The sequence below is a fragment of the Pithys albifrons genome, chromosome 4 (assembly GCF_047495875.1).
Source record: "Pithys albifrons albifrons isolate INPA30051 chromosome 4, PitAlb_v1, whole genome shotgun sequence".
Classification (NCBI taxonomy): Eukaryota; Metazoa; Chordata; class Aves; order Passeriformes; family Thamnophilidae; genus Pithys; species Pithys albifrons.
In genome coordinates this window covers 22157451-22183218 of record NC_092461.1, presented here as the reverse complement: position 1 = coordinate 22183218, position 25768 = coordinate 22157451, and the positions used below count along the sequence as shown (strand labels likewise).

At 40.9% G+C, this 25768-nt stretch overlaps 1 protein-coding gene across 5 annotated transcripts in view; it reads right to left on the bottom strand.

Moving 5' to 3' along the window:
- Window positions 1–25210, bottom strand: part of COBL (cordon-bleu WH2 repeat protein) — a 159764-nt gene extending 134554 nt beyond the window's left edge. For 2 of the 5 annotated variants that reach the window (XM_071553619.1, XM_071553617.1), the window contains exon 1: window positions 24957–25207. In XM_071553619.1, coding sequence (XP_071409720.1) covers window positions 24957–25000 — 44 coding nt within the window. In that variant the 5' untranslated portion in view covers window positions 25001–25207. Of the gene's footprint in view, window positions 1–24956 lie in introns of all 5 variants that reach the window. The other 3 variants (XM_071553616.1, XM_071553615.1, XM_071553620.1) reach the window with 3 other exon arrangements.
- Between the last annotated feature and the right edge of the window lie 558 nt (window positions 25211–25768).

Below are 25768 nucleotides of genomic sequence, written 5' to 3'. Positions count from 1 at the left end.
TCACCTTTGGCACAGAGATGGCAGAATTCCTTGTTCTAAGGCCACCAACATGGGATCACACACTGCCTCAGGATTTTGCCAAGAGGACTTCAATCTTACCTATGTCCTGCTGCTTTGGCTGGTGATACACCAAGAGAAACTTCAACCAAACTTTGAAATTCTACCATTCAAACAAGCTAGACTCTTCTTTAATTAAAATGAACTCACAAAACGTCTATGAATACAGAAATAAGCTATGCAAGCATTCAGTAAAATCAAATACTTCAAGTAACAAATAAACAACAGTTTCTTAAATTCAGCTCAAGGAATGGTCCTTTCAATTTCAAATGCTGAAGCAAAGCAACTGCATCTTCCTCTTACAGTATCACAGCACAAGGATGCAGCAACACATCTGGATGGTGGCAGACAAGCTCTATATACTGTCTGCTCTAAGGTTTTTCTGGAGCCTTCTCGTCCCCAGGCTGAAAAACTCAAAGTCTCTCTCACAGTCTTCATAGGAGAGGTACTCCAGACTTCTTTAATGCTCAGTTTATAATGTCACTTCTGTTTTCAGATCTGTAAAGGCTGTTAAGTTCCTCTTGTGAGGAAAGAAAAACGAGAGGGTTGTGGAGGGGGCGGTGAGTGGCTGGGAAGGTATTATTCATATTGATACCGAGCATTTGTCTCTCAATGCCGGTATTTTTAAGGAATGAACCACTCGGTCAGGTGCCGGCAGTTTTCAGTGCGAGCACATCCACGGTAGCAGAGGAAGGGGCAGTGAGGTCCAGGCACCGCCCGGGGGAGCTCTGCTGCCCGAGAGCAGCGGGGCCTCCCTCCCTCCTCCTCTCTCTGCTCCTTCCCTCACCCCGAACCTACCCCGAGCTGCAGCAGCGGGCTGGCAGCGCCTGCCTGCACCCCGCGCTTCTCCGCCGCTTCGGAGCGGACGCTCCAACTACTTTTTTTAAATAATGCTTTTAAACACTATTTTTAGATCTTGAATTCTTATTGTTCACAATGGAATAACAAACACAAGCGCCAAAAGAGAAATCCCCTTTCCTTTGGCAAAACTGCGCTAATTACAGCGAATCACAAGAGGCGAGCAGGCGTCTCTGCTAACTTTATTGGCCGGAGGGGAGAACAACTGTCTGCCTGACTTTGTAACAATCGTTACAGAAATAAAACTCATAAACGTTTAATTCCCTTGGTATGAGAAACAGCATTGTCTATGACATTAATAGAATAACCCTTCCTTAACCAATGAATTAACCCATTCCTGCGATTTCTATAACATCCCTATCCCTATTACTTTGTGAGCACAACATCTGTGAGCCAAACAGAACTAAAAATGCTTATGATTACAAAATGTAAGTGAATCTGTATGAAATGTGTTTATAGCATTTTATTTTAACTTAGAGAATGAGGAACCAGCGCATGATTTTCTAATGATAATTTACTGGTCATGCAGTAAATCCAAGATATAAAAGCAACAACATTACTCTTCTAGAATCTAGTAGCTTAGGACAGACTTGCATGAATTGCATCTTTGGGATGGAAGGCATCAGGAAAAAAAGTAATAATATGAAAGCTGTAGTTCTATGAAATGGAAAAGTAAAAAAATCACCTTGCAGGAACATAGACAATAAAAATTAAAGAAATAAACAGAAGGAGAAGGAATAGACAGAAGTGGACTGCCAGATGCCGAAAAAGCAGAGTACAACAAAGCAGAAAAACTGAAAAAAGTATGTTAAAGGATAAATCAAGCTAGGAAAGAAGGAACAGGATATAAGTCCCTTCCTCTGAAAACATTCACTATTCTACATTACCTGCTACTACTAAACTGCTCACTCTCATCACACTTTACTTCTATTAATTACCTGTGTCATAATAAGGAGTCACATTTTACATTTTTAGCAAAATTCATAACCATTAATAACAGGCAAGCTGTTTACAAACTGAGAAGAGTGGGAGCAAATGCCACTTCTCTCAAAAAAAACCAAAAAACAGCAGGCCTGATGTGAATGAAGCACTAGCTTTTGCTGCTTTGCACACACTGGGGGATTAAGAGTTGGGGTTTTCTGAACCCAACCTACAAATATTTTCATTAGTTAATACTGAGAAATCTATCATTCTGCAACTTGGTCCTCAGTTTAAAACAACTCATTCTCATGTTTTTAATTATTTTTTTAGAATGGCAGTAATGCTTTATACAGATTTATCCAAAGGCTGTGTAAAGGGCCATGCTTTCCAGCTGAAGAGAGTCTGCAGGAAAATCTAATACTGCCAGATACGCAGTGTATCTGTTCTTTTTCTGTCAGTAATCTGCTGAAAGCTAATCTTCAGTATCACAAGTAAGCCATTGTGTGCAAAAAAAAAAAGACCACTGTCACTACTCCTGTTGCATATACAATAAATATACTACAGTACCCCACTTTGGAGCAAGAAAGAAAAGCGGAAGCAGTTTTTTACAGTCAGTATAATAGGATTATGCATTATGTTGCAGAAACTAAGAAACCGGTGAATTAAAACCAGACTCCTTAGGCATACTCAACTTCCTGACTGTTAATTGGTATTTTTGTGGAAAGTGCTCACCAACAGAAAAATGCTTACCATTGTATCAATCCTACTTATTGTACAGTTTGATCCATGGATCCTGAAGAAGTAGTATTTTGGTTTTCCTCACATCAATTTATTCATCTCTGGTTTACTTCCTGACTAGATAACCTGAACTCCTTTTCTGTTATGTTCTGGGTAAGTGGGAAATCCTGGCCATGTCAGTGGTTGACCTGAAATAAATCAGCATCATAGTTCATGATTTCTCATGATCACTCCATCTAATGCCAACTAACTATCACAGAAAACTAACAGAATTACTCAAGTTTGAACATGAGCTTCAAAGGAGGGGGAAAAACATGCACATTAATACTTTCTGCTTTCAGGGATATCTTAAAACAAACTGCTCTTTCCCATTCTACTGTTCAATCTTGCATGTAACAACAAAACTTTAAACACTGCACTGGCAGAGGAGCTGAAAGATGGACTAATAGAAGATAACAGATCTGACATCTGTCCAGGAGTAGACATGATGTTCTCACCAGCTACAGCAGTGGTGCAGATCAGTTTCTTATATACTCAACTACGAACATAAATTAGTCTGGAAAAAAATCAGCTTGAAAACTCAAGAACCCTGTTGGTTTGTTGCAATATTAGTTCAAAAAGGCAACAATTGCTTTTTAATAGCAACACGTATTGGATTGCAAGTTCACAAGCAAGAAAGCACATAGCAGGGGAAGAACATGCAAGCCTCCAAGAACAACATATGCTAAAAGAGGGATTTCAGATCACAATGAGGTAATGAATGAGTTACTACTGAAAGCAAAAAAGGAATCCCACTGAGGTATGCTTTTAATATATGTTACAGCATTATAGATTTACTATAGAAAAGACACTGACATTCTGCTATAGGCAGAGTAACCTTGGTCCTATTAGTCTGATTTAATCCCTGGAAATGAGGTCCACATTCCATCCCACTACCAATTTGATCTCAGACTAAAGTAGAGAACATTACCACTTTAGAAATGCCCCAAAGATTGTGTCTCTATATAAAGTTTATCAACCCCAGCTGTCATAATCTCAAAGATAACTTGTACTTCTGTATTTCATGATGAAAATTGGGCATTAAGGACAGACAACTCCCTGTCATACGTTACTAAACCGTGCTCACATAAAACATGTGCACTTTGTTTTCTCCAAGTGAAAACAACTCATCCTTAAAAAAGTTAATTAAATGGTATTTTTGATGTCTCAGAAGAAGATGCAACATCAAAAAACAAAATCCCAAGCAGTGTCACCAGGAGATATTGGACAAAAATTACCTCCTTTCACAGTAGCATACGGTCTCCAGTGCTAACTGTCCATCTTGCCAAATCAAGACTGGCAAGTGACACCATCTGTAAAGTCTCTCCTTTTAACAACCCTTTCCAGTCAAATCAAAATCCCATGAACTTTGAGGATCTCAGACGTACAAGCTGCATGAGCTGTTATAAGCAGTAGCCTACTTTTAAACACCTCCCTTTGTGCCCTTGCTGCTGTATTTCAGCACAAACCTACAAGATAGCACCTGTACCTACCTATTTGTTAGGGGAACTCACTCAAAAAGCAGTGTCAATCTGAAAGCAGAAAATTACAACTAAACTGAAAAAGCAGAAGGACAGATTTCCTTCTTTTGTTATCTTGGGTGTATCACTGCACATGTTTCTTCAAATATGAAATCCAAACCATTATGCCACCTTTCTTTTCTATAATGACCTCTATGAACTCATGTATTTATGACACTCCGTCTGTAAGGGCATTTTCATTGTCAGGTAGATACATTACACCATATGATCTACCTGGAGAGAGTTTTGCCTGAAAACACTCCAAACAGCAGTTTAATTCAAACTGCTAAGTATAACACCTCCTTCACTTATCCTCCTAAGGCAATGAAAGAGAAACCATTTCCGTAGCAGGACCAAAGCCCCATTTTGTTTTTCTTGATCTTGGATTTATACTTGCAGCAGCTGATCATCAGCGAGTCTTTGGTAGCTAAGTTACAATAGCTCCTCTATGTGCAGTCAGCAAGGATATGAAAGGGAAATGCCCGCACTTCTAGCCCCTCTACACACCCTCAGCCCTCCCTAAAAGAAAAAAAAAAGAAGAAGGAAAAGAGTAGAAAGGAATACTCTCCCAGAGCCAAACCTCAGTTGCACAGTATGAATCAATCTTTCCACAAGCTAGTTTCTCTTCTGGGCAAGTTTCACAGGATCGCAATGCCACAGAAATGCACTGGATTTGCCCTGTTTATGCTGTTGCTTTCAAAACCCACACATACCCTCTCTTCTGAAGTGGGTTAATATGTGGCAACACCTGTGTTATCTTAGAAATACCTTGGCCAAGAAAAATCCAGCACACAGAAGCAGACTCTTTTTCCACCTGCCTGCTAAGCACAGAGGCACATGTACCCTGGTCTGAGTCGCTGGAGCATCAACAGGGCTTCCTGCTGGGCAATGGAGTCAAAGCAGCAAATTGTCAGGGTGCAGCCAGACAGACACTCAGCTCAGCAAAAAGCAGCAGGACAAAGGCTTGACAGGTACTAGGTGTAGCCAGCAGGAGAAACGCTATGGAAGAGGCAGACTTAAAAGGCTATGAAACACATTGAGGGGGGCAGGGGATCTGTACTAAAACATGCAATGAAAGAGAATACTTGCAGTGGCTCCCAAACTGTTTGGACCTTTCAACAAGCATTTCTTCATATCTTTTCTCCTCACCAAGGCTCTTTGTCCTAGGCCATGGAAACCCAAACAGACCTCAAACTTAGAGATAGCATAAACCCTCCACTCTTCCACTTCAGTCTTCAACATCTCCATTCACATGAGTTAAAAAACCATAGGGATTTTGTCTGAATGCCTAAACTGTATTTCCCAACACCTGTTATCTGTTGGAAAAATCCACTGTGATTACTAATGCCAAAATCCATCAGTTTTGCTCATCTGCTACTGATGCCTACTGTATGGTCAGGGTCTGGGACAACAGTACAATGAAAGGAATATATAAACCAAGAGACATGCAGTGGGAGCAACTGTTCCTCCTTTTTTATTTCAGTGGTGGACTGAAGTTTGCTTGCTACTGTTATATTTTAATTTAGCCTTGCAGTCCCAAGACTGTGTAATAAAACTGAATCATCTGTGCCCCACCACAACCAATAAGATGCAATGCAGGCACAGGAATATATTCTCTGTCAGGACCTGGGTTCAAACAGACAGGATATCTGCTGTTGATTCTGCATTTGCAGGATTTACCTGTCACAGGGGCATGAACTGACTTCACTTCTGAGTCTAGTAATTCTGATTTGCAGAGAAGTTTTACAAAACTGTTAGGCCATACACTAATGGAAGAGATTTCCCACAGAAAAAACCAACACAAGCAGGTTGCTAAAAAGCCCAAACCCCAAAATACTGAGATATACAAAATTTTGGATGTACAAATAAAGGTTTTCAAGGGGCTGCTCTAACTTAAATATCTGAGGTATTTTAGCTTCTGCAGCAGCTCAAGAACCACAGTAAGGATATAGGGAGCATCCAAGCACACATGTGCTAAGAATTTTTGTGCTGCTTCTCTTCCAGAAGATACAGCACTGAAGCAGCCTCCAGGTCTTTACATAAAAATCTACAGAGAGACTTCACTTCAGTCAGCCACATCCAAAGAGGAGCTTGTTTTCAGCACAAATTCAAAGGATATAAAATTTGACAGAATATGCATACACTTGGGTAAACAGTTCAATCCCAAGTGCTGTGTAAGCTCATACCTATGTGGTCTTAAACAATCTGTCCTGCAGACTCCTTAACTGATCTCACTGACTCTTGTAACCAACAAGCTCAGGGTCGAAAACCAAAGCTCAGACTGGCTAGCTCTTCCAGGCTAGCTCCCATAATTTCCAGAGATACTTAATTATAAATTACAAACATGTTCTCTGCATTAATAGGGGTTTTTTAATTACTATGTAATTTATATTAAAATGCTGTATTATGGTTCACATCTCATACAAGGCAATGAGTATGTATGGCCAAACTTCGCGAACGAAGATTTGGGAAGGGCTGTCCCCACGTGGGTGAGCCCTTCCAGCCTGCGCAGTGGATTTTAGGTGAGGCACAGCGTGCGCAGAACTGGCCCCACCGTTTAAGTCCTGAGGTTCATCTGCCACGGCCGAGCGAGCTTGGACGGTGCCAGTGAAGTCCTCAGGACTAGAACCTACAGCACCCGGCATTTCCCAGGAGGTCTCCCATCCAAGTACTAATCCGGGGCTGACCCTGCTTAGCTTCCGAGATCTGACAGGATCGGATGTCAGGGAGGCATAAAAAGCAATGAGTAATGTCTTTCAAATCACCCATTTAGACTGAAATACTCCTGAGCTACAAATATATAAATTAGCACAAATTAGTGAAGAGTGCAGCTTATGGTTGGTTTCTTCCCTAGACATGCTTTGAAGATACTCTGCCAAAAATTTACAAGAGGGCAATCTAAAGCTTTAGAGATCATTCATGATTCTGTTATCACACATATGTAATATCTGAAAGCACTAGAAAATGAGGCACACCGGTATAAAAAAGTAGAGGAGAATTAGACTAAGCAGGTCCTGAATACCTAAGTCCTGTTTATGAAGAAAACCTAATTGTTAGACAAGTGTTAAGGTATCTTGGAGAACTGCTGTCTTCAGGAAAGTAAACATAATCAAATGAAATTCTGTAATGCAGAGTCATCCCTGCAGAGAGATCACACAGTACATTCTCATATTTAGACCTGACATTAAACACTGGAAATGAAAAAAGCCAGATACTACCCAAAGCTTCAAAACTAACATGCCAGATACAAGACTGAAGGTTCAAATCAATGCAGCAATAAGCAGTTTACTAACTACAAGATTTTACAGGTAGTAATGCAAAGGCTAATTTTTGTTTTGCTTTAAAGCATGAAAGTGTATATACAAGAAAACTACATGGACCTGTCATTTAGAGGAAAACTACGCGACCGAAGTATACTGGCTAAACTATACAACTGTACACAACTCAACTGTTCTCTGAGCAGTAGTGTCCTCTTTGCTAGTGACAAAGGCTCACAGTAAACTGCTGTAAGGGAGACACTAATTTTTTTTTTTTAAATTACGTTACATAACAAAGTTTTTAAAACTCAAAAAATATCCCAAACACCAAATTTGTAGCTACTCTTTGCCTGGCGATCACAAAGAACTGCCTAACTCTCTTCCTTCGCCATCCCACCTGTTTAACAACAGCAGTCTCAACCAGCACATCATCTGTGAAGCGGAACATTTTAAATCCTGTCTAGAATGGGGTGTACTGTCTGGAGGATTTACACCAAACTACTCTGTTTTTCCAATAACGCTAAATTAGAGTGTACAGAGATGGAAAAGCAATTCCTTGCCAAAAGGCAACTAAAATATCACACTCCTAAAAAAATAAAGCTACCAGAGTGTAACCTCTTTTTTTTTCCCTTCCCAAAATAAAACCACCTCCATGCTTGTACTTGGAACCAGGTAACATTATATGGTCTTTACACATATGCACTAGTCTACCAAGGTATTAACATGTTAATTAAAACTTGATAATGTTATGTCTGTATACACATGCAAATACAAGCAATATATGTCTTTTTCTGACAAGTTATATGAACTCAAAATTTTTCCATATTTAGGCTAATATCCCAAACAGTCTATACTTGTTTGGGGGTGGGGGGCAAGGCACTTCTGTACTTGCAAATAAACCCACTGACTGTTCCTTGACTTTCACAAGAATGCTTAACTCCGAAGGAGGAAAAAAAAGAGGGAAGATCTAACCTAGTTGATGTGTTTTCAAGCAGAAAATGATTCCCAAATAAAAACCGTTTGTTTAAAACCTTCTTCTTCATCCTCCCCAGAAAAGGCAAGTCTGAACTGTAGACCAGACTTGAGCATCCCTCTCTGAAATAGTCAAGAAGTTTGTGTCTAGAAGGGAGGTTCTGGCAGAATCATCTTTACAACCCATGGAGAGCTTTCTGACATCTAACTGAAAACCTCACTGCCAGCCCCAAAGACTTAACTTTCAACTGACCTTCAGTCAGACCTGGTACAGGAGTGGAATTACCAGAGGAGGATAACTGAACAGGATACAGCGCCTTCATATGTTAAATCACTGCTGTGTGGGTGTCTAGACATGAGTTTGGAAGGGGTCCATCTGAGGATTTGTTTGTTTTTCGGGGGGTGGGGGTAGGGTTTTGATCTAGTCACTTCCTTGGAACACCATAAACTCTCTTGGTTGAGTGTCATGCTGCCAGTGACAAGGCTGTCACTGGTAGGTCAACTGAAAGGCTTTTTTCCATTCCACAAGAAGGCTTTTTTACCTGATCAACAAAGAAATCACAGTACTTTTGGTGACATTAGGAACATAGTAGGTATATACCATGTTTCTAACTCTCTGTATCATTTTTGCACCTGTTTATAGTAGAAAATTGAATAATTTTCACAAAATTGATAAGCTTAAAAAAACCTAGACACAAACATGCTCTTCAATATGGAGAAATGATGACTTGTGGAGCACATATTTATATAATCACTGGCTTACAGTATAAAGAAATATATTGGTTTTCAACAGGAAGTAAAGCCAGATTCAGGTCTCTTATTCGTTTTTTTCTCGTGATCTTTTATTTATTTGTATTTTCCTGCTTGTCTACCACTTAATGCACATAATTTAATAGTCCTTAGTCACAATTTAGGGTCTTATCCAGTCACAATCTCAACTACATCTAACTGCAGCCAATGGTCAGTACTTACTTATTTTAAAGGTGGAAATGGAATATAACCTTGGGATTACCCTAATAGCGTTATTAGCTTTTCCACAGATCTTTAAGTGTTTTTCACTTATCTCTCTAACTAAATGCTGTCAGCAATCTCCTTGCCTTTGCAGTCATTTTCCAATTACAAGTCTTAATAAAAAATGCCACACAATAATGACAATATATAGATGCAGCTGGTACTGTCAATGAAAACAAGTTACAGTCACTCCACAAAGCAAAATCCTCATGGCTCCACAATTTTCCTTTGAGTCACAGGTAAAGAACAACTAGATGCCAGAAACTCTGAATAACCCACACACCCACACTACATGCGCCCAAGGAAGATCATGTCCCAGCAGACATTTGTGGACTTGTTACTAACGATCCAGCTGCTAATTTAGCATCTGCTCTTGCTCTCGGGTTACCAGCAGGTCCCTCCCTACCCCACAACCCTGTTCTGAATGGGTTGTACTCACGCACAGCTTTGCTTCTTTAAAATACACGGGTATATTTAGAAACAGTAAGCGACTTTACACGATAAGGAAGAGGCATGGTTCAGATTAAGTAGGTAAATAAAAGTCAATCAAATTATTCAAAAGCAGGCTTCATAAAACAAGAGTCTTCTTGATTTGGTCATTTCAGAAAAGATTTGAAAAGGGGAAAAAAGCTTTTTATATTAGAAGTTTATCTGTAAAACAAAAAAAATTACCCTCCTCCTTCCCTAAAGGGTAACTTGCTGCAGTTTATTTAAACTAGAATTTCTTCACTAAGAAAGCAAAACTTGAAAGATATGACACGTATTTTTGTCCTATAAAATGAAAAATCTCATCTTTTCACAAGTGAACTTTTTCCAAACTGGATTCAATTGTTAAAACAATTTTCCAGCGAAGCTGAAAGTAAACTGCCACCAGTAAAGTTCTGAACTTTCACTCAAGACTAAGTTGGGTTTGTAGATAAAAAAGCCCCTGCTCTTTGTATATTACATTTCATTACTAAAACTGAACTTCATGACTTATATAACCGTATCATAAAGTTACACAATGTTCACTTGTTTTGATTATTAACAAGTTTTGAGATGGGGTGAAAAAAGTAATGCACTGAAGTACTATACCAATAGAACTCCATCTACTCAATCTGTACATACAAATTCTGTCATGTTGTAAGAATGTACATGCAAATACCACTTTGTGACAAAAATAATTTAATGAAATGAAACATTAAATGCTTTATAAAAAATAAAACATTTTCACTTTAAAAAATAAGTGCAGTATACTCCGTTCTCTCATTTAAGTACTCATTGAAATACTGTTCTATTATAAAACACATCTTTATACAGAGAGTAATAAAGATGGCACATTATGAGTTACAGACTGATTTAAACACAGACTCATATTAAGACATCATAAATGAATTGATGGCAATATTTAGATCTGTTCCCAGAGGTCATATGTCTTGTTATGAATTTTATATAATTTACAGAGGTGTGTAGCAGAATACACTTATATTGTCTAAGGCTGAAAATACCTGAAATTAGACTGAGAAAAATTAGTATTTTATTCTTGCCTAAATTCTACCTATAAGCCTAAATTTATGGGATTTAGGTGTTTCTTATAACACGCTGGTTGCACAATTTTTGTCTAATCATATAACATGTTATGATTATTACTGTGCCTACAGAAGTTAACTTGTTATTTCATGAATAATATTTTCCTGTCTTTTTTTTCTGCAGCAAAGGAACCCCCAGTGAGGGAAGACAGCAGAGAGAACTGAAAGGTGTCAGGAAGAATGAAAAACACAAGGGGCTCGAGGAAAGCAATTTACATAGCTGTGGACTTCTGAAACTTTCCTTTACCATATGCCCAGCTGTGTTTTTAGACACACTCCTGGGTCTGCTCAGTTCGTGATTTTCTGGGCCAATGTCAGTGGTAAGGACAACTAAGAAGACCAAAGTGCTACTTGAAGCCTACCTGGAGAGTCGCAACTCTGCCAGAGAGATACAGGCTTGCAGATGAGACCTGAAAGGACCAAAAAGCATGAGGCCAAGCAAAATGTGGCTGTCAGATAACAAGCCATGGCAGATGGAGCTCCTTCAATGCTTTTATAATGCAGCCCCCATGCAGCAATAACTTTACTCCAGATACAAATTCAAGTACGCGGTTCTGCTCTTCTGTCATGCCACAAAATTAGAAACTTGCTAGAAAGAATTTAAAAAAAAAAAAAAAAGGCCAGGAGAAATAGGCTTCACTATCAAGGGACAGTTTCATTTTTTCTCCAAGTGGAATCTATTTACTCCAAGCTCTCAAGAACGTACATGTACTTTCCAATAATTAAACTACCCCCCTATAACACCAAACCATGAAGATCCAAATTCCACCACTTGTGAAATCTGCAGGCACCACTGCCAAAACACAGAAACATACTCATTGTGCTATACAAGCCAATAGAGAATTTCGGGCAATTTTGAGTCTGCATCAGATGTCAACGCGGCTGCACTCTAATATGCAACAATAAAAACAAAACCCCTCAGTTCTCAATTTCCACATGTATTTTGAGAAACACAGCAGTACCACCCCCCTATATAAGAAGAACACTTAGTTTCCCTGTGTATGGAAAATTTTATACTCTACAAGCTTGCAAGGTCTGTCAGATCATTATCCTCATAAATCCATCCATGACTGCAGCATTTGTTCAAAGTCAATAGACTGCAGAACAATTCTGGAAGGAACAGCTGTATGACACAGTGAACATGCTGGCTCCAGAAGCAAGGTCCAATACAGCAGCGTGTATTTCCAATATGAATCAACATATGGTTGCCCGAACCATAAGTTTTGAATCTTCCATCTGCAAGTCAGTGACAAATACAAACATGTTAATGCAGAGATATGGTACCATCTTCAAAAATGCCTAAAACAGTCACACATTTCCTTTAAATGCCAAGAGAGCCTACCAAAACAGCAGGATGAAAGAAAAATCTATTTCTTTCTATGAGCAGTAAAACAGTAAACCCAGTGTCGTGTGCTTGTTCTGCCTTGTGCTACCCATCAGTAAGAAGGCTTGCTACTGAGACCACCTGTATGCAAGGAGTGAAGCTGTACACCATGATCCTTCCTCACACCACTCCCAAGCAGCTGCACATGTACTACTTACAAACATCACACAGAAGCCTTCAAAACAGCTCCTGCATGGACCTCTCTATGCCTACATAATTTCATTCTGAAGAACTGAGGTCTTTTCCATGGTAAGCACTATGGAACAAATCAACAGACACATCTCAGAAGGCAGAAAGGAACATGAGGTCTCCAATTCACTTATTTTCCCAAATTTTGTAAGGAAAACCATCTGGTTGCTGGGAAGATAAGACCATACTATTTTTACTCCTTTAACTGCATAATTACTATAGGACAACTGAATGCCACTGAACTTACACTTTTTTTTCTACAGACAGTGATGGTTTCTTCTGTAAAATGAAGAAGCAGCAGCACAGAAAATTAAGAAAAGTCTCTCTAGGGTGTTTGAGCTCTTAACCATAAATAATGCCTGGTATAAGCACTTTAATGAAGGAAACCCCCTGTTGCTTATTTGGGGTTTTGTCTTCAAATAAACAATGCTTATGAAAAGATTTATAAATATTTGAATACTGTTGCACAGATATAGCCAGGTGCTAAGCGGGGCATGAGGGTTTTCTTTGGAATCTGAGCTTCCACATCATGTTTTCCCAGGTAACTCTGCCTACCCCCTTTCTGGTCAAGCTGGGAAGGTAGATTAAGTCTTCATGTTAGTGACATGTTTGTTACCATCTGCTCCAAACAACAACAAAACAAACAAACAAACAAAAAAGAAACTGCATGGTCTAGACATTTCTTTGAAATTAATCCAAAGTCTGAAGTACAAAAGATAATCTCTGAAGGAGAAGCAAGAGAATGTATCACCCCTTTTCAACTGTTTGGATCATTGACTGTAGGGCTGATCTGTACTGGAAGCTGATGTGTATGTCCTCTCAAATGTCGGCAGAAGTCAGCCTGGCCTGCTATTCAAATCTGGCACCTAAGTTTTGCACACAGAGACTCTGTGCTTAATATTTTATATACAGAACAGAGCTATTGTCTTGTAACAATACAGGTAAGTGGGACTTTAAATAAAAAAATAATGACTCAAAACTCTTCATACATACACCACTTTTATTGAAAGGCAAGCTCCCCACCCCCCCAAAAAAAAAAAAGAAAAAAAAAGAGGCATTACAGTTTAACAAAATTCACTGTTGCCAGTTTCTTTCAAGGTAAATTGAAGCTAAACCATAAAGTATGAAATAGTTGAAGATTTTTTAACTCTCTATCACCTCAATATCAAACTGAACTTATAAATCTGAAATTATTCTCAGTTAGCAAATTAGTATATAAATAATTGGCAATGCACCACAAGCAATATTTCTTTTCAAGTAACTCCTTATGAAAATGAAGCAGCACGGGGAATTTACGGTGCTTTTTATGGCAAGAAATCCACGGTATCTGTATAAACAGGTTTTATACTTCAGGCAGTTTTGTGTAAAATATTTTCCAGTAGACCTGGATCTCCTTTTTAATAGGAGAAAGTATGGTATTTAACCACTTGAATGGAAAGAGATTTCATTCCAAAATAACTATGGCTAATTTGATAATACATAATAATAAAAAAGAAACAACTATATAGATGAGCACTACTCTTAAATAAGGCTGGTGCAATGGCAAGACAAGCTGGGCTTTTCAGCAATATTTGGTCTTACAAAAAGAGCAAGTGAGAACAGAAACAAGTGACCTCCTTGTCCTTAACCAGTAGGAACAATATACTGTTGACATCCAAGAGGTCTTCAGCTGTAGAATACTAGTGGATGGATGGAACTTTGAAGTTTACCATCATGTAAATAAAGCAACCACAGATGGAGAATATAGGGGAATACAGGAACTGCTCTCACCTGTCTTTACCTTACACTCCCCCTGCTCCTTTTATAATGAGATACCAAAATGCTGTTACTTTAACACAAAATATAAACCTGAACCCCAGCAGAGCAACAAGATCAGTGTGAACCCATATTGTTTCACTGATCTGCCCAAGTGAAGCCCATGTTGGTCCCTCTCATACCTCTCTGATGCAGGAGCAGAGCCAGAGATTTCAGCCAAGCTGCCCGGGATTTGCACACCTCAGCTTGGCAAATGAAGCAGAGCAAACTCAAGACACACTGGGCCCTTTGGCTCAAGAACTGAATATTAAACCAACAAGAGTGTAGTTATGCCCAGTCTGCTCTATGCTGAAGAGGTCAAATAAATTCAAGGTGCTACAGAGCAGTTGATCAAAGTCCCATTTCCAATATTGCATTAAACAATTAGCCAGTGCTTTTACTGCTCTTCATTCTCTGGCAAGTGCAAGTAGATTCTCCAACTCTGTCCCAACAGAGTCCAATAGACCGTGGGGACAGAAAGACTCTGAGTCTGCCTGGTCCCTAAATCATTTTGTACAATATTACACTAACAGCCTCAAAAAAACTTTATTTTTTTTTAAAGGAAAAAAAAACTAACCCAAACCAAATAAAATAAAAGGTCCTTCTAAGAAAAATCCCTGCTTTTTCTTATATGATGCTGAAGGATAGTAAACGTTAAAAATTTAGGAAGAAACACTACTTCTGAGCCAGGAGAGGAAAGGCCTGTATTTTGATCCTGGAACCGAGTGCTAATATCCACTTAGACATTGTTTAGTATTTGTGAAACGAAACTACTTAAAGCAAAGAAATAAAATAACAGCTTGCATCCACTGATATTCAAATACTTTCAAAATTCACATTTTTTCTTCTATAGAAAGAAGAATTCTTGATCAAGAGTATAATCAATGTTCTTTAAAAGAGTAATGTTTCCTGATACCTGTGAGGTTGAAAACTGGGTAAATATTAGTACCAGAATAACTAATTGCTCTTTTAGGAAACTATCCTCTTGTTTCTCACAAATCTGTTTGAGAGTTCCCACGGGAATTCAAGTAATAGTACTTGCTTAGAAGTTAGGGGAAAAAGTAACTTTACTGTCATAATGACACAGTTTAATCATCAACATACAGTTCCAGGGCTATGCTTAGGTAGTCTCTTTGTAGATTGACAAAGTTGGTACAATCTACAAGACTTGAGGTGAAGGGAAAACACCAATCAATTAAACTTAATACTTAAAACTGCAGTATAACTTTTTATCCTTCTCCTACATATACTGTAATTTGGAAAATCCACAAATCTCTGAATTTGAGGTAGAATTCTGTCCTGTAATTATCCATATAAAAGGTGAATTTTTTCTATTTTAATTTAAAGTTTGATCCTGGACTCTCTATCCATCACACATGGATATGTCTGTTTGTCTCGCAATGAAAAAGCTAGGTTTACGAAGAAGTAATTCTGCATTAGCACTTTATATTCAGGAATAACAGACTTAATCTGAAGATAGCAATCCTTGGCTTACTAATGTAAGCACAGGAGTAAAAAATATCTTCTGGTTTACAAAAAACCTAACAGTCTTCTCCAGCCCAGTGCTGGAGAATCCACAGTTTCCCTGGGTAAATGAAGGGTTTGGGACTCAGGACAGAAAACGGTCCCAGCTTGTGCCCTTCCAAACAAGTCCTTACCTATGGAATGAAGCTGCACAACAGATTTTAAGGAGCGAAAAAACAAGGTAGTAAAAAGATTGGATGTCTCAAAAAGCACAAGTTTAGTCACATCTGACATCATAACATTATTTTATCACTCAATGCTGCTCTGTGTTGCTGTGAGGTGACCAAGTGATTCTCTAGTTCAGTACAGTCAAAGAAAAACAGATAATTAAAAGCAACCAAAAACTGTGTTAATTACAAGAATGGCAGTTTAGCAACATGATCTGACCTATTTGTAACTGTATTTAATGAATTGCTAGAGTCAGCCTTAGGAGCACCTGGAGGTGTCACTGTACCAATATTTTATTACTGGTAGAAGCCAAAGGCTGGCCTCCTTCCCAAGAAGAAAGCCCTATTCTAGCAGGTAGTCTTTCATGTCGAGAATGACCATGAGCAACACCACCAGCCCTATTAGAGCAGAGAAAACTGCTCAGACACTGAAACATGAGCTGTACCCCCAGGGAATGCAGCAGTAATTTATTTCGTATCCATAAAGGTGTAGGCTTGGTACCAAAAGTGCCATGAGAAGATATTCAAAAGAAAAAAGAAAAATAAAACGGAATTCAAAACCACAAAAAGAAACAGAAAGAATCTGGATTTGCACCAAGATATTCCCTCTTCAACACCTGAACCATTGCTGTGATGTTCAGAAATGAAGCGCTGCCAAAAGAACAGAGATTGAAGAAAAGCATAGAGAACACCTTTTTCTTTCAATTTGTCTGCAACTGTTTATTGATTTTGGAGACTTCCTTCATGGCAAACTCAGACTAAAACAGAAGGGAAAATACATGTTCTGTGCACAGTAAGATCAGACATGCCATGCTTGATGTATTTACCTAGGTGGTATTTTTGCTGCATATGCAAGATACCAACCTCAAATGTAAAAAGAAAAAGGCAGAAAGAAAAGCCATCTAAGCACAGAAATAATAAAAAATGAAATAATATGTTTTATTATAAAATAATTTGGATTTTTTAAATCTTTTTGGAACCTACTAAGGTAGGGAAAAACTAATTGTTGCTGTGTCACAAAAAAAAAGATGAGTATTTTAAAGGGTCTTGAACAGAATTCACTAGTTTAATTTCTCTTACCTCAGAGAGCTGTTGTCATAGTGCCCAACAGACCTCTAGGGCAAGCACTGGAGAATGCCAGTTGTGGGATGCATGGGACAGGAAGGAAGAAATGAGCTTTTACAACAAAAGCAATCTAGATAATATAAAACAGAGCTTTCCTCCCATGTGCTTGGAGATGTTGGCTTTGACCAAGATGATTCTGCAACTGGTGGATCTTATGTACATTTTTGCATGGGGGCCTTCACACAGCTTCAGAAGACAAACTTCTGCTCAGGCCATCATCACACTATCTCCTGACATCACACAACACAAATACCAGGAAGAAACACCTCACCCCGCAAAAAAACCCTGTCTTTTCAGGGAAGATGTGGACTGGCAGACTAGGAGGAACAACCTGGGAGATGGTGACAACAATGCACAACAATTGTGCATTCATATTCAGGCCCTTGAAAATTATGAAACATCTCATCAACCATTAATGTTACCTGCTTTAAATCTCTATGTATTTGTGTAGTCTTCAAAAAAAATCATTAACCCTTGATTACTGAAAAAAACAATAGAGTTCTACCCTCTTGGCTCAACTTCACAATAACACCTCAGTAATGGTTGATCAGATCAGCATGCATTTATATAAATAAAACCCAACACACTGAAATGGAAAGCAGGTGTGGCAAACAGAGAATCATACTGCCTGTTAGTCATCCATGGTGAAAATGTAAAGTAATGCTTATCTGATTAATTACTTTTGGATTGGTACTTGCAGTTGAACCTTAGTTATGGCTATATTTAGAACATTTGATAATACTAAATGTAATTTTCTTGCTCAAGCTCCATGCCAGAGACATGACTTTGCACCTTATCTGTTTATTTTGTCGTGTAAAGGAAGTTTTCATTGTTAGCACCACAAAACCAACGTGGCTCAGAAACACCGTATTTTTTGTAGCTTTCGAGTCACTAGTAAAAGCTTGCTATAGAAACACCACAACAGCTTCAGGAATATTGAAGCTTACATCTCTCTGGCTTCTTGCTCAAAGGAAGAACAAGGCCTCCAGGTTGCAGGGTGGTCCTGGCAAATCAGTGTAGTAAAAGCTACTGCAGGTTTAATCCTCAGCCCTTCCTGTGCCAACTAGGTCCCTGAACGTGGGATTTCTGTAAGAGATCTCCCTAATCACCTGACTGATGATTACTTAGGTGAGGGACTCTTCATCAGTGAGAGAGAGAGAGGCAGAATAACTCATAAACCAGCCTTAAATACTTATACTACAGGTCAACCACCTTTAATAAAACACGACATTGGAGAGTGCAGAACCAAACCTGAAAACACAGTTCATCTACTGCAAATCTGAAAGTACCTTGGACCAGTCTATATCACTTCATTTTCACCTTTCCTACATGCTTTAATGATGTTTAAAAAAGTATACCTGGGTTGTATAATTTTCTGACCACTAGAGAAAGCTTTGTAACTCACATTTCATCACTGAAACTGTCAAAGGAGACTGCCAGCTCTCTTCCATACAACACAGCCAAAGGAACACAGAAAACATAGCTTAACATGTAATATCAGTTTGAATTTATAGGGGCAGGAGTAATAAATTATTTTTTTTTTGTCCCAAGGACATTGAATCTGGAAGCTATAGTAAGAACAAAGGAACAAGAACAGAAAAACCATTCTCAATCCATTTTCTTTCCCATTTCTCTGTTTATGATAACTACACAGCACAAATGCATAGCACCTGGGACAGCTTGTTATCTGGGGGATTAATGAAACTGAAAAGACATTGTTTCTGGTGGGAGGGGACTGAAGTGGGTATGTGATGCTGTGTGCCAGTGCCATTGCAGCACAGCCCTGCCAGCTTTGTGACTCACTCTTTGGCATGGGTTAAGTCCCTGGCTCATCACTGACACTCTCATGCTGAAACTATGACAACAATACACTATTCCCAGCATCACTTATTTAATGATAAGCAGCCTGGCTCACTGGACAACTGACAGCTCTGGAAACACTCTCTATATTAAGAGGATTAATATATTAATAGAGGTTTAATTTCCCTTAGCTGGAAATGCAGCTAGTTTTAAAAGATCCTTAAATCATAATATTGGCTGGAAATGCAGATTTTACTGTTCTCAGTTTCTAATGCAGGAGCTGACTTAACCCACTATGGAAAAAAATTTCTTAAGGGCCCTCAATCTCTTAGAAGCAGCATTAAAGTGTGAAAACTGTCAATTTTCATGGAAATCACAATGCCAGAGGAACACAAAAAGCTGCACTATACAGAATGCAGTCATTGCCAGAAAATCAAGTGTTTGCTGATGCTAACAGAGTAGCTAAAGGCTGGGCATAGGGGAATACTTGTTAAGGCACTGAATTGCAATTCAGGAGAAGTGAGGTACTTCCCTGACTCTGACACAGGCCTCCTGGATACTTCTGCAGCTGATCATGTAAAAGTGTTTACACTTTTGCCTATATAAGTAATACAGAGTCTCCTATGTGCATTTCTTCAACCCAGATTAGTATAGTTAGGAAGTCTTCATAAATGCTTGTAAGATAAATCAAGTCTGTGACAACAGAATTTTACATGATAACAGATGTTTAAGAATAAGTACACATATTCAAAAGAACTTTCATTCCTCTGAAGGCAAAAAAAAATTCATTCATTCAGGCCATAATCATGCTTTGTGATCTGAATTAATCAGCAGGAAGAAATATACTGCTTCTCCAGCCCGATTAACTACACACAAAGCAGCCATGTATTTATTTACTGAACTGACTTCAATATAAATATTTAGGGAGTTGGTTTTCTGTAATGGTCAGCATCATCTAAAAGTGTACCCTTGGGAGTGTTCAAAACTGTAATTAACACCCCCCCTTCCCTAGTGAAGCAGCCAGCCCAGATGGGGTGGTAAGTAAAATGTGCCCTATCAATATGTAGTGCCACCTCCATGAAGACTAGGAATTTGACCAAGACGTACATATGCAAGAGAAAAACCTGCAGAAAAATTAATCTGCAATTATAAGAGAAAGAACATGAAGAACAACTGAGGCAGGTGACAGTAGGAAAGAGAAGGTTCAATTTCCTGTAACAATGGCAGGAGTGGCATAAAAGAGCAAGACAAAAAAGTATAAAAGATAACCATGGAAAGAATGTAATGGGAGATGACTGGGACACGGGGAAAGTCAAACCAAACCCTCAATATTCTAGACAGTCCAGAAATAAAGGAGATTTTACAAAGCCTTCTATTTCATCCTCTACTCTGGTACAAGACTAGTAGATTTCTGAAAGAAAGGAAAAGGAAAGAAAGTGGGAAAAATAAGATATGAGAAATGAGAGGCTGGAATTCAGAAAGAACAGCTGTCACAACTGGATTGCATTGCATTTATCTCACCATTTAACTTACTCTCACTGTTAGTAATATTATCTTTGGCAATCCTGAGATATTAGTAACGACAGAAAATAAAAATCTTACAGTATATTGGCTCAATAGTTATTTTCACATAGAGGTGCAAAACACAGCAAAAACTGCCTTGTTTCATTCTATGCAATTGTAAGCACAATTCTTCTGTCACTGTTACCAGAGTTCTATTTAATGTGATGTATCTTCACTGACATGGAAAGAAGTACTCTGGACCCAGACTGAGAGAAGGTAGGGCTACTGCTGACTGCGGTGCCAGAAAAATGCATCACAGAGAAGCTCCTTGTCTCAGGTGGACACATAAGAAGTGTTGACTGAATTCTACAGAAGCTGTGCAGATCCAAATAGGGACGCAAAATGAAGGACAATGACAAAAGCTCGTGTCTGTCTTGCAGCTGGTCAAGGCAGCAATCTCCAAAGTTGGTACCATGCAGGGATAGAACAAGTGGCAATGGCTTTAGGCTAAAAGAGGATAGGTTTACTTTAGATATTAGGAAGAAACTCTTTACTGTGAGGGTGATAAGGCACTGAAACAGATTCCCCAGAGAAGCTGTGGATGCCCCATCCCTGCAAGTGGTCAAGGCCAGGTTAGACAGAACTTTGAGCAATTTGGTCTAGTGTAAGGTGTCCCTGCCTATGACAGGGGAGTTGGAACGAGATGATCTTTAAGGTCCCTTTCAACCCAAACCACTCTGTGAGTCTACCACATTGCTACTCCACATTTCTAATTTCACTCACTGCCCATCCACTACTCTGTACATTATACAGAATCTCATAGAAATACATAACAAACATATACAAATTGCTCAGTGTTCCAATTTTTATTTAAAAATTAACTACACTTGTTCCTTTATACCCTAAATCTTGCAACACCTGTAGGTGAGATAGAGTACAATGTAAAGCAGTGCTACAGAGACATTCACATAGATGTTCTGTACACAACACTGCCCTCCAGGCTTATTTAGACAAGAAAATAAAACCCTAACAAGAATAATTGTGGGTTTTTTTTTTTAAAAATCTCAATGTGCAGTTTTACAAAATAACCTGTTCAACTAGGTGGAGAAGGCATAAAATAGTAAGGAAAGGTTTCAGTAAGTTGAGATGAGCAACTTGCTCTGTACCTGGGGGTTGGCTTTCCCAGGTTCTGCATGTAAACATTACTGATGTTTCACACCCTTTACTGACTTCCAGGGTCACTTCAATCCATCAGGTAACTCACTCCAAAGTAGGTGTGCTACTGTGTGCCTGTATTTGTTAGTACTATAAGGCCCTGTAAGAACGGGAAGGAAGCTGAAGATCAGAAAATAATGGTCCTACTTACAGAAAGTGCTCATACATCCTCTTTAACATACAAACTTTCTCCACATTTGCCATACTTCAGAAAAACCTTTTCTGTGCTTAGACATAAAGGCATGAAGATGGAACCACAAAACTGCTGGCTTCTGTGGGAGATGGATATGCCTTCAGGGAAAGGGGAAGATGCTCTGCTCTTTCCAAGGCTCCTAACAGAGCAGAACAGAACTGATCCTGTAAAGTTTCATTTTAGGCTTCAGCCAGCTGTGCCACTTATGACCAATGCATATCTGTTATGTCATATTATAGTCAAAAAAGTAACCAACCAAGACACCTAGAGAAACTTATGTCATCTCTGCTCTCTCTCATGAAATAAAGGCAGATGCAGACACCAAAGAAGTAGATATTAAACCAGTGTATTTCTGTCATCTGTTGCACGATCACAGAGTAAATTGTAATTTCTGCTGATGCTACTGATTGTCTTAAATTCACCTTCAGAAGCTAAAAAAAAGTTAAGTAAATAAAGCGTTATGGATTTGGTAATGCTTTATGAAACTCATGCTTAGCAATTAGTAATAAAAAAATTCTTGGTGCTAAGTCTACAATTATTTGTTAAACTGAGAATTGGGGAAAACCCTGCAACACCAGCACAAACTGCAGTTTTCCTTTGCCATTTAAAACAAAAAACCCACAACAGTATCCTTTTAAATGTGTGATTCTCAAGCAGCTGTGCCATGAAATACACAGAGTCAATTTATTTGTGTACACACAGAGCAGAGCAGCTCTACCCTGCACCAAATGAGACATTAAATTTGTCCACTGTTTAACAAGGAAAACTCATAACGTTGCCGTTAATGATTTACACAGAGACAAAACAGCTCTGCCTAAATTTTTTTTAAAATTGGGAAGTTGCAGTCATTTTGACCTCTCTTTCATAACTGCAAACTAACCCAATCAATAAGCTGGAAACACGTATACCATTTCTTCTGTCATTGAAAGGAAGGTATTTCTGGCACAACGGCCTTAACAGCCAGAGGTCCCTGGGCACAGTCCACACCTGCAGCTCACGTCTGGATTAATATGGAAACCAAAAAGGACAGACAAAGCTGTCCTCTCGCCACACTTGCCTGACCCTAGCAGAGATTTTGTCACTGAGTAAGTAAAATCTGATTAGGGCCCAAATATCCACCAACATCCAGTATGACTGTTAGCAACTCGGGCAATTATGAGCCACTCAGTGGAGCCCGCTGCTAACAGCATGGACGTGTTCAGGCTGGGAACCTCTGACTTGCAAGAAAAAGCAACAAGAAGCATTTCAAGGGCGAAATTCGGAGTTCAGATAAAACACAGTCAGTCCACCTCAGTGCACATGACAGTGCTGCCCATCAGCTTCCCCAGGAGCAGATTAGCAACCACACACTTTGTTATACAATATCACAAGAGCATCTGCACCTTACAACTAGATTCATCTCCTTAGCCATGTCAGGAACAATCTGAAATTAATGTAGTTACTGTAACTTCTGTTCCTGTACGTGATGTCCAAGTCTGGCCATAGAAAAGTTTACACAGATGAGAGTGATTATAAAGGATTCAGGAGTTTGTTCAGAAATTCCCCCAGACTCCAGTGCTCATCTCTGAGGTGCACTAACAACACATGTGCCCATTGCAAATTCAAACTCTTTAATGAATCTTTGGATATCTAGAAATTGAAATAAATTTTTAATCAGCACTGCATCTGAGTTACTCTTCAAAGCACACATGTAAATTGTCATTATAGATCATCAGGATTTTAGAAAGCAGCTGTACTATTACATTAACTAAACACAGAGAAGGGGAAGCACCTTCTATCTACTGCTTTTCCTGGAAGGCTAATCTAAAAGGTCATGATCAAACAGGCTCATTTTCAACTGGAATTATTTTATTTCCAAAAAGAGCAGCCAGCTATGTCACTCTCTGCAACTCAAAGAACATGGCACACACTTTCATCACCACAGCCCTCACTAACAATGGCATCTTCACCCATTGCTCTCTGTACTACTTTCTGTGTTAGGCACTACAAGGTTCCCTATTAAACACAAACTAAGGAAACGAAAACTACTGTAGCCCACTAGCACGTACTTTAAAGCTGTTTCCTACTTCGTTTAAAATAAATTTATGGCATAAACATTAGAACTAAAAATAAAAATGCAGCTGAAGCAATCACAGTCTCTTTCAGTCCGTGCAGACAGTGTGAACTAGAGCAGTAAATTGCTGCAAGCAGACAGCACAGTTCTTAAAACTTGCCCAGCTTCTACTCTGACAAAAGAGATCACTTAGGACCTCAGCGTGCTGCTGCTCTTGTCGTTTAATTAACGGACTAATAAATTCACTGCTAGCACATTCTTTTATTTGCCTGTTCTCTTGAAAAAACCCAAACCCAGCCATGGTTTGCACTAGGGCTGACTGCCATTTAGCAACAGTGCTGCAGGAGCGATGCCTGTCACCGAAGGTAGGAGGAACTGGGAGCAGCGTCCGCAGGTGCGCTGGGTCCGGCCGGCACTGTGGTCACCCACCAACCTCGGACAAGTTTTTTAATTCGCGGCTGGCCTCGCTTTTACTTCCTCTGCCGTGGCCGTGCTGTGGGGCCCAGGGACAGCACCCACAGCTGGGACGGCTGAAAAAACCTTTCAAAGGTTTTTGGCAGCTGTGTCCTGGCGCTCCGGCAGACGGGCAAGAACCTCTGTGGCCGCGGGGGCTCCCTCGGACCCCTCCGCCGGATGGGTCCGCCCTGAGACCCTCCGTGGCCCCGGCTCCGAGCCTGCTCTCGGCTCTCGCAGCCAGAGGAGCAGGTCCGGCAGCCCGGCCGGGCACCCCTCCCGCAGGGCAAAGGCGAAGCAGGCACTTTCTCCCGCTCCTGACCTTCCTGCACCCCAGCTCACCGCCCGCCGGCCCCTGCTCCCCGCCGTGCCCCCTCTACCCTCGGGCTGTACTCGGAGCGGGTCGGGCGCCGACACCTGCGCGCCGGCTCCGTCTCGCTACCCCAAGAGGGAAGGGAGACAGGCGGGAGGGAGAGCGGGAAGGGAGACAGGGAGACAAGGCAGGAAGGGAGGGAAGGCACCGCGGCCCGCCGGCCACCACGGCCACTGTCGCCGTCCGGAGCCGCTCCGTGGAGCGGTGCCCGGCCGGGCCCGGGTCCCGGGTGGGGGGCTTACCCGGTGGGAGGCTTGCTGGCCGCGGGGCGCACAAGGGTCTCCATGGCTGTGCCCCTCTCGCCACTTAAGGCACCGGCCGGTCCGAGACGCGATTCCGCAGCGGGGCAGCGGCGAAGGTCGGAGGCGGGGGTACCGAGAGGGAGGGAAGAGAGGAGAGCAGAGGAGTGAGAGCCGCCCTCGCCCCCACCTCCCCCGCTCCCCGCCCCGCCGCCGGGCGGCACTGCCCGGGCCGCCGCCGCCCACGCCTGCCCTGCCCGGCCGCGGGCGGGGATGCCCTGCTGAGGCGGCCTCCGCCCGTCTTACCGGGCCGGCAGGGAAGCCACGCCGCGCCGCGGGCGCTGCCAGCTCGGCTGCCCGGCCACACTACGGCCGGGCACGGCGGGGCTCGGTGCACGGCTCGGCGGGGCTCGGCTGGCCGCTGCCCGGGCAGCCCCGGCGTGCGGGGGCGGCGGCGCTGCAAGCCGGTTTCCATGTGACTGGCCGGCACAAACGCAAACACGGCAGCTGCCCCCGCGGGCACTGCCGGGGCGGTCGCCCACGCCACCCCCGCGGCGTGGGAGAGAAGGGGATGGGGTGACCAGCGGGGGAGAGGAGCGACAAACGCCTCCTCCAGCAGCACCTCCGAGAACCCTCCTCCTCTTTTACCACGAACTTGGCAAACCCGGTGCTTGCCAGGCGACTGTGTCCCAGGCTGCACCCCGCGTTGAGCGGACGCTTTTCCTCAGCCTCACGCTCTGATCAGACCCTTGTTCTGCCACCTCCGGCATGTTTCTCGTCACTTCTGTTCTCAAGATGTTTTATTCTTCTTTCAG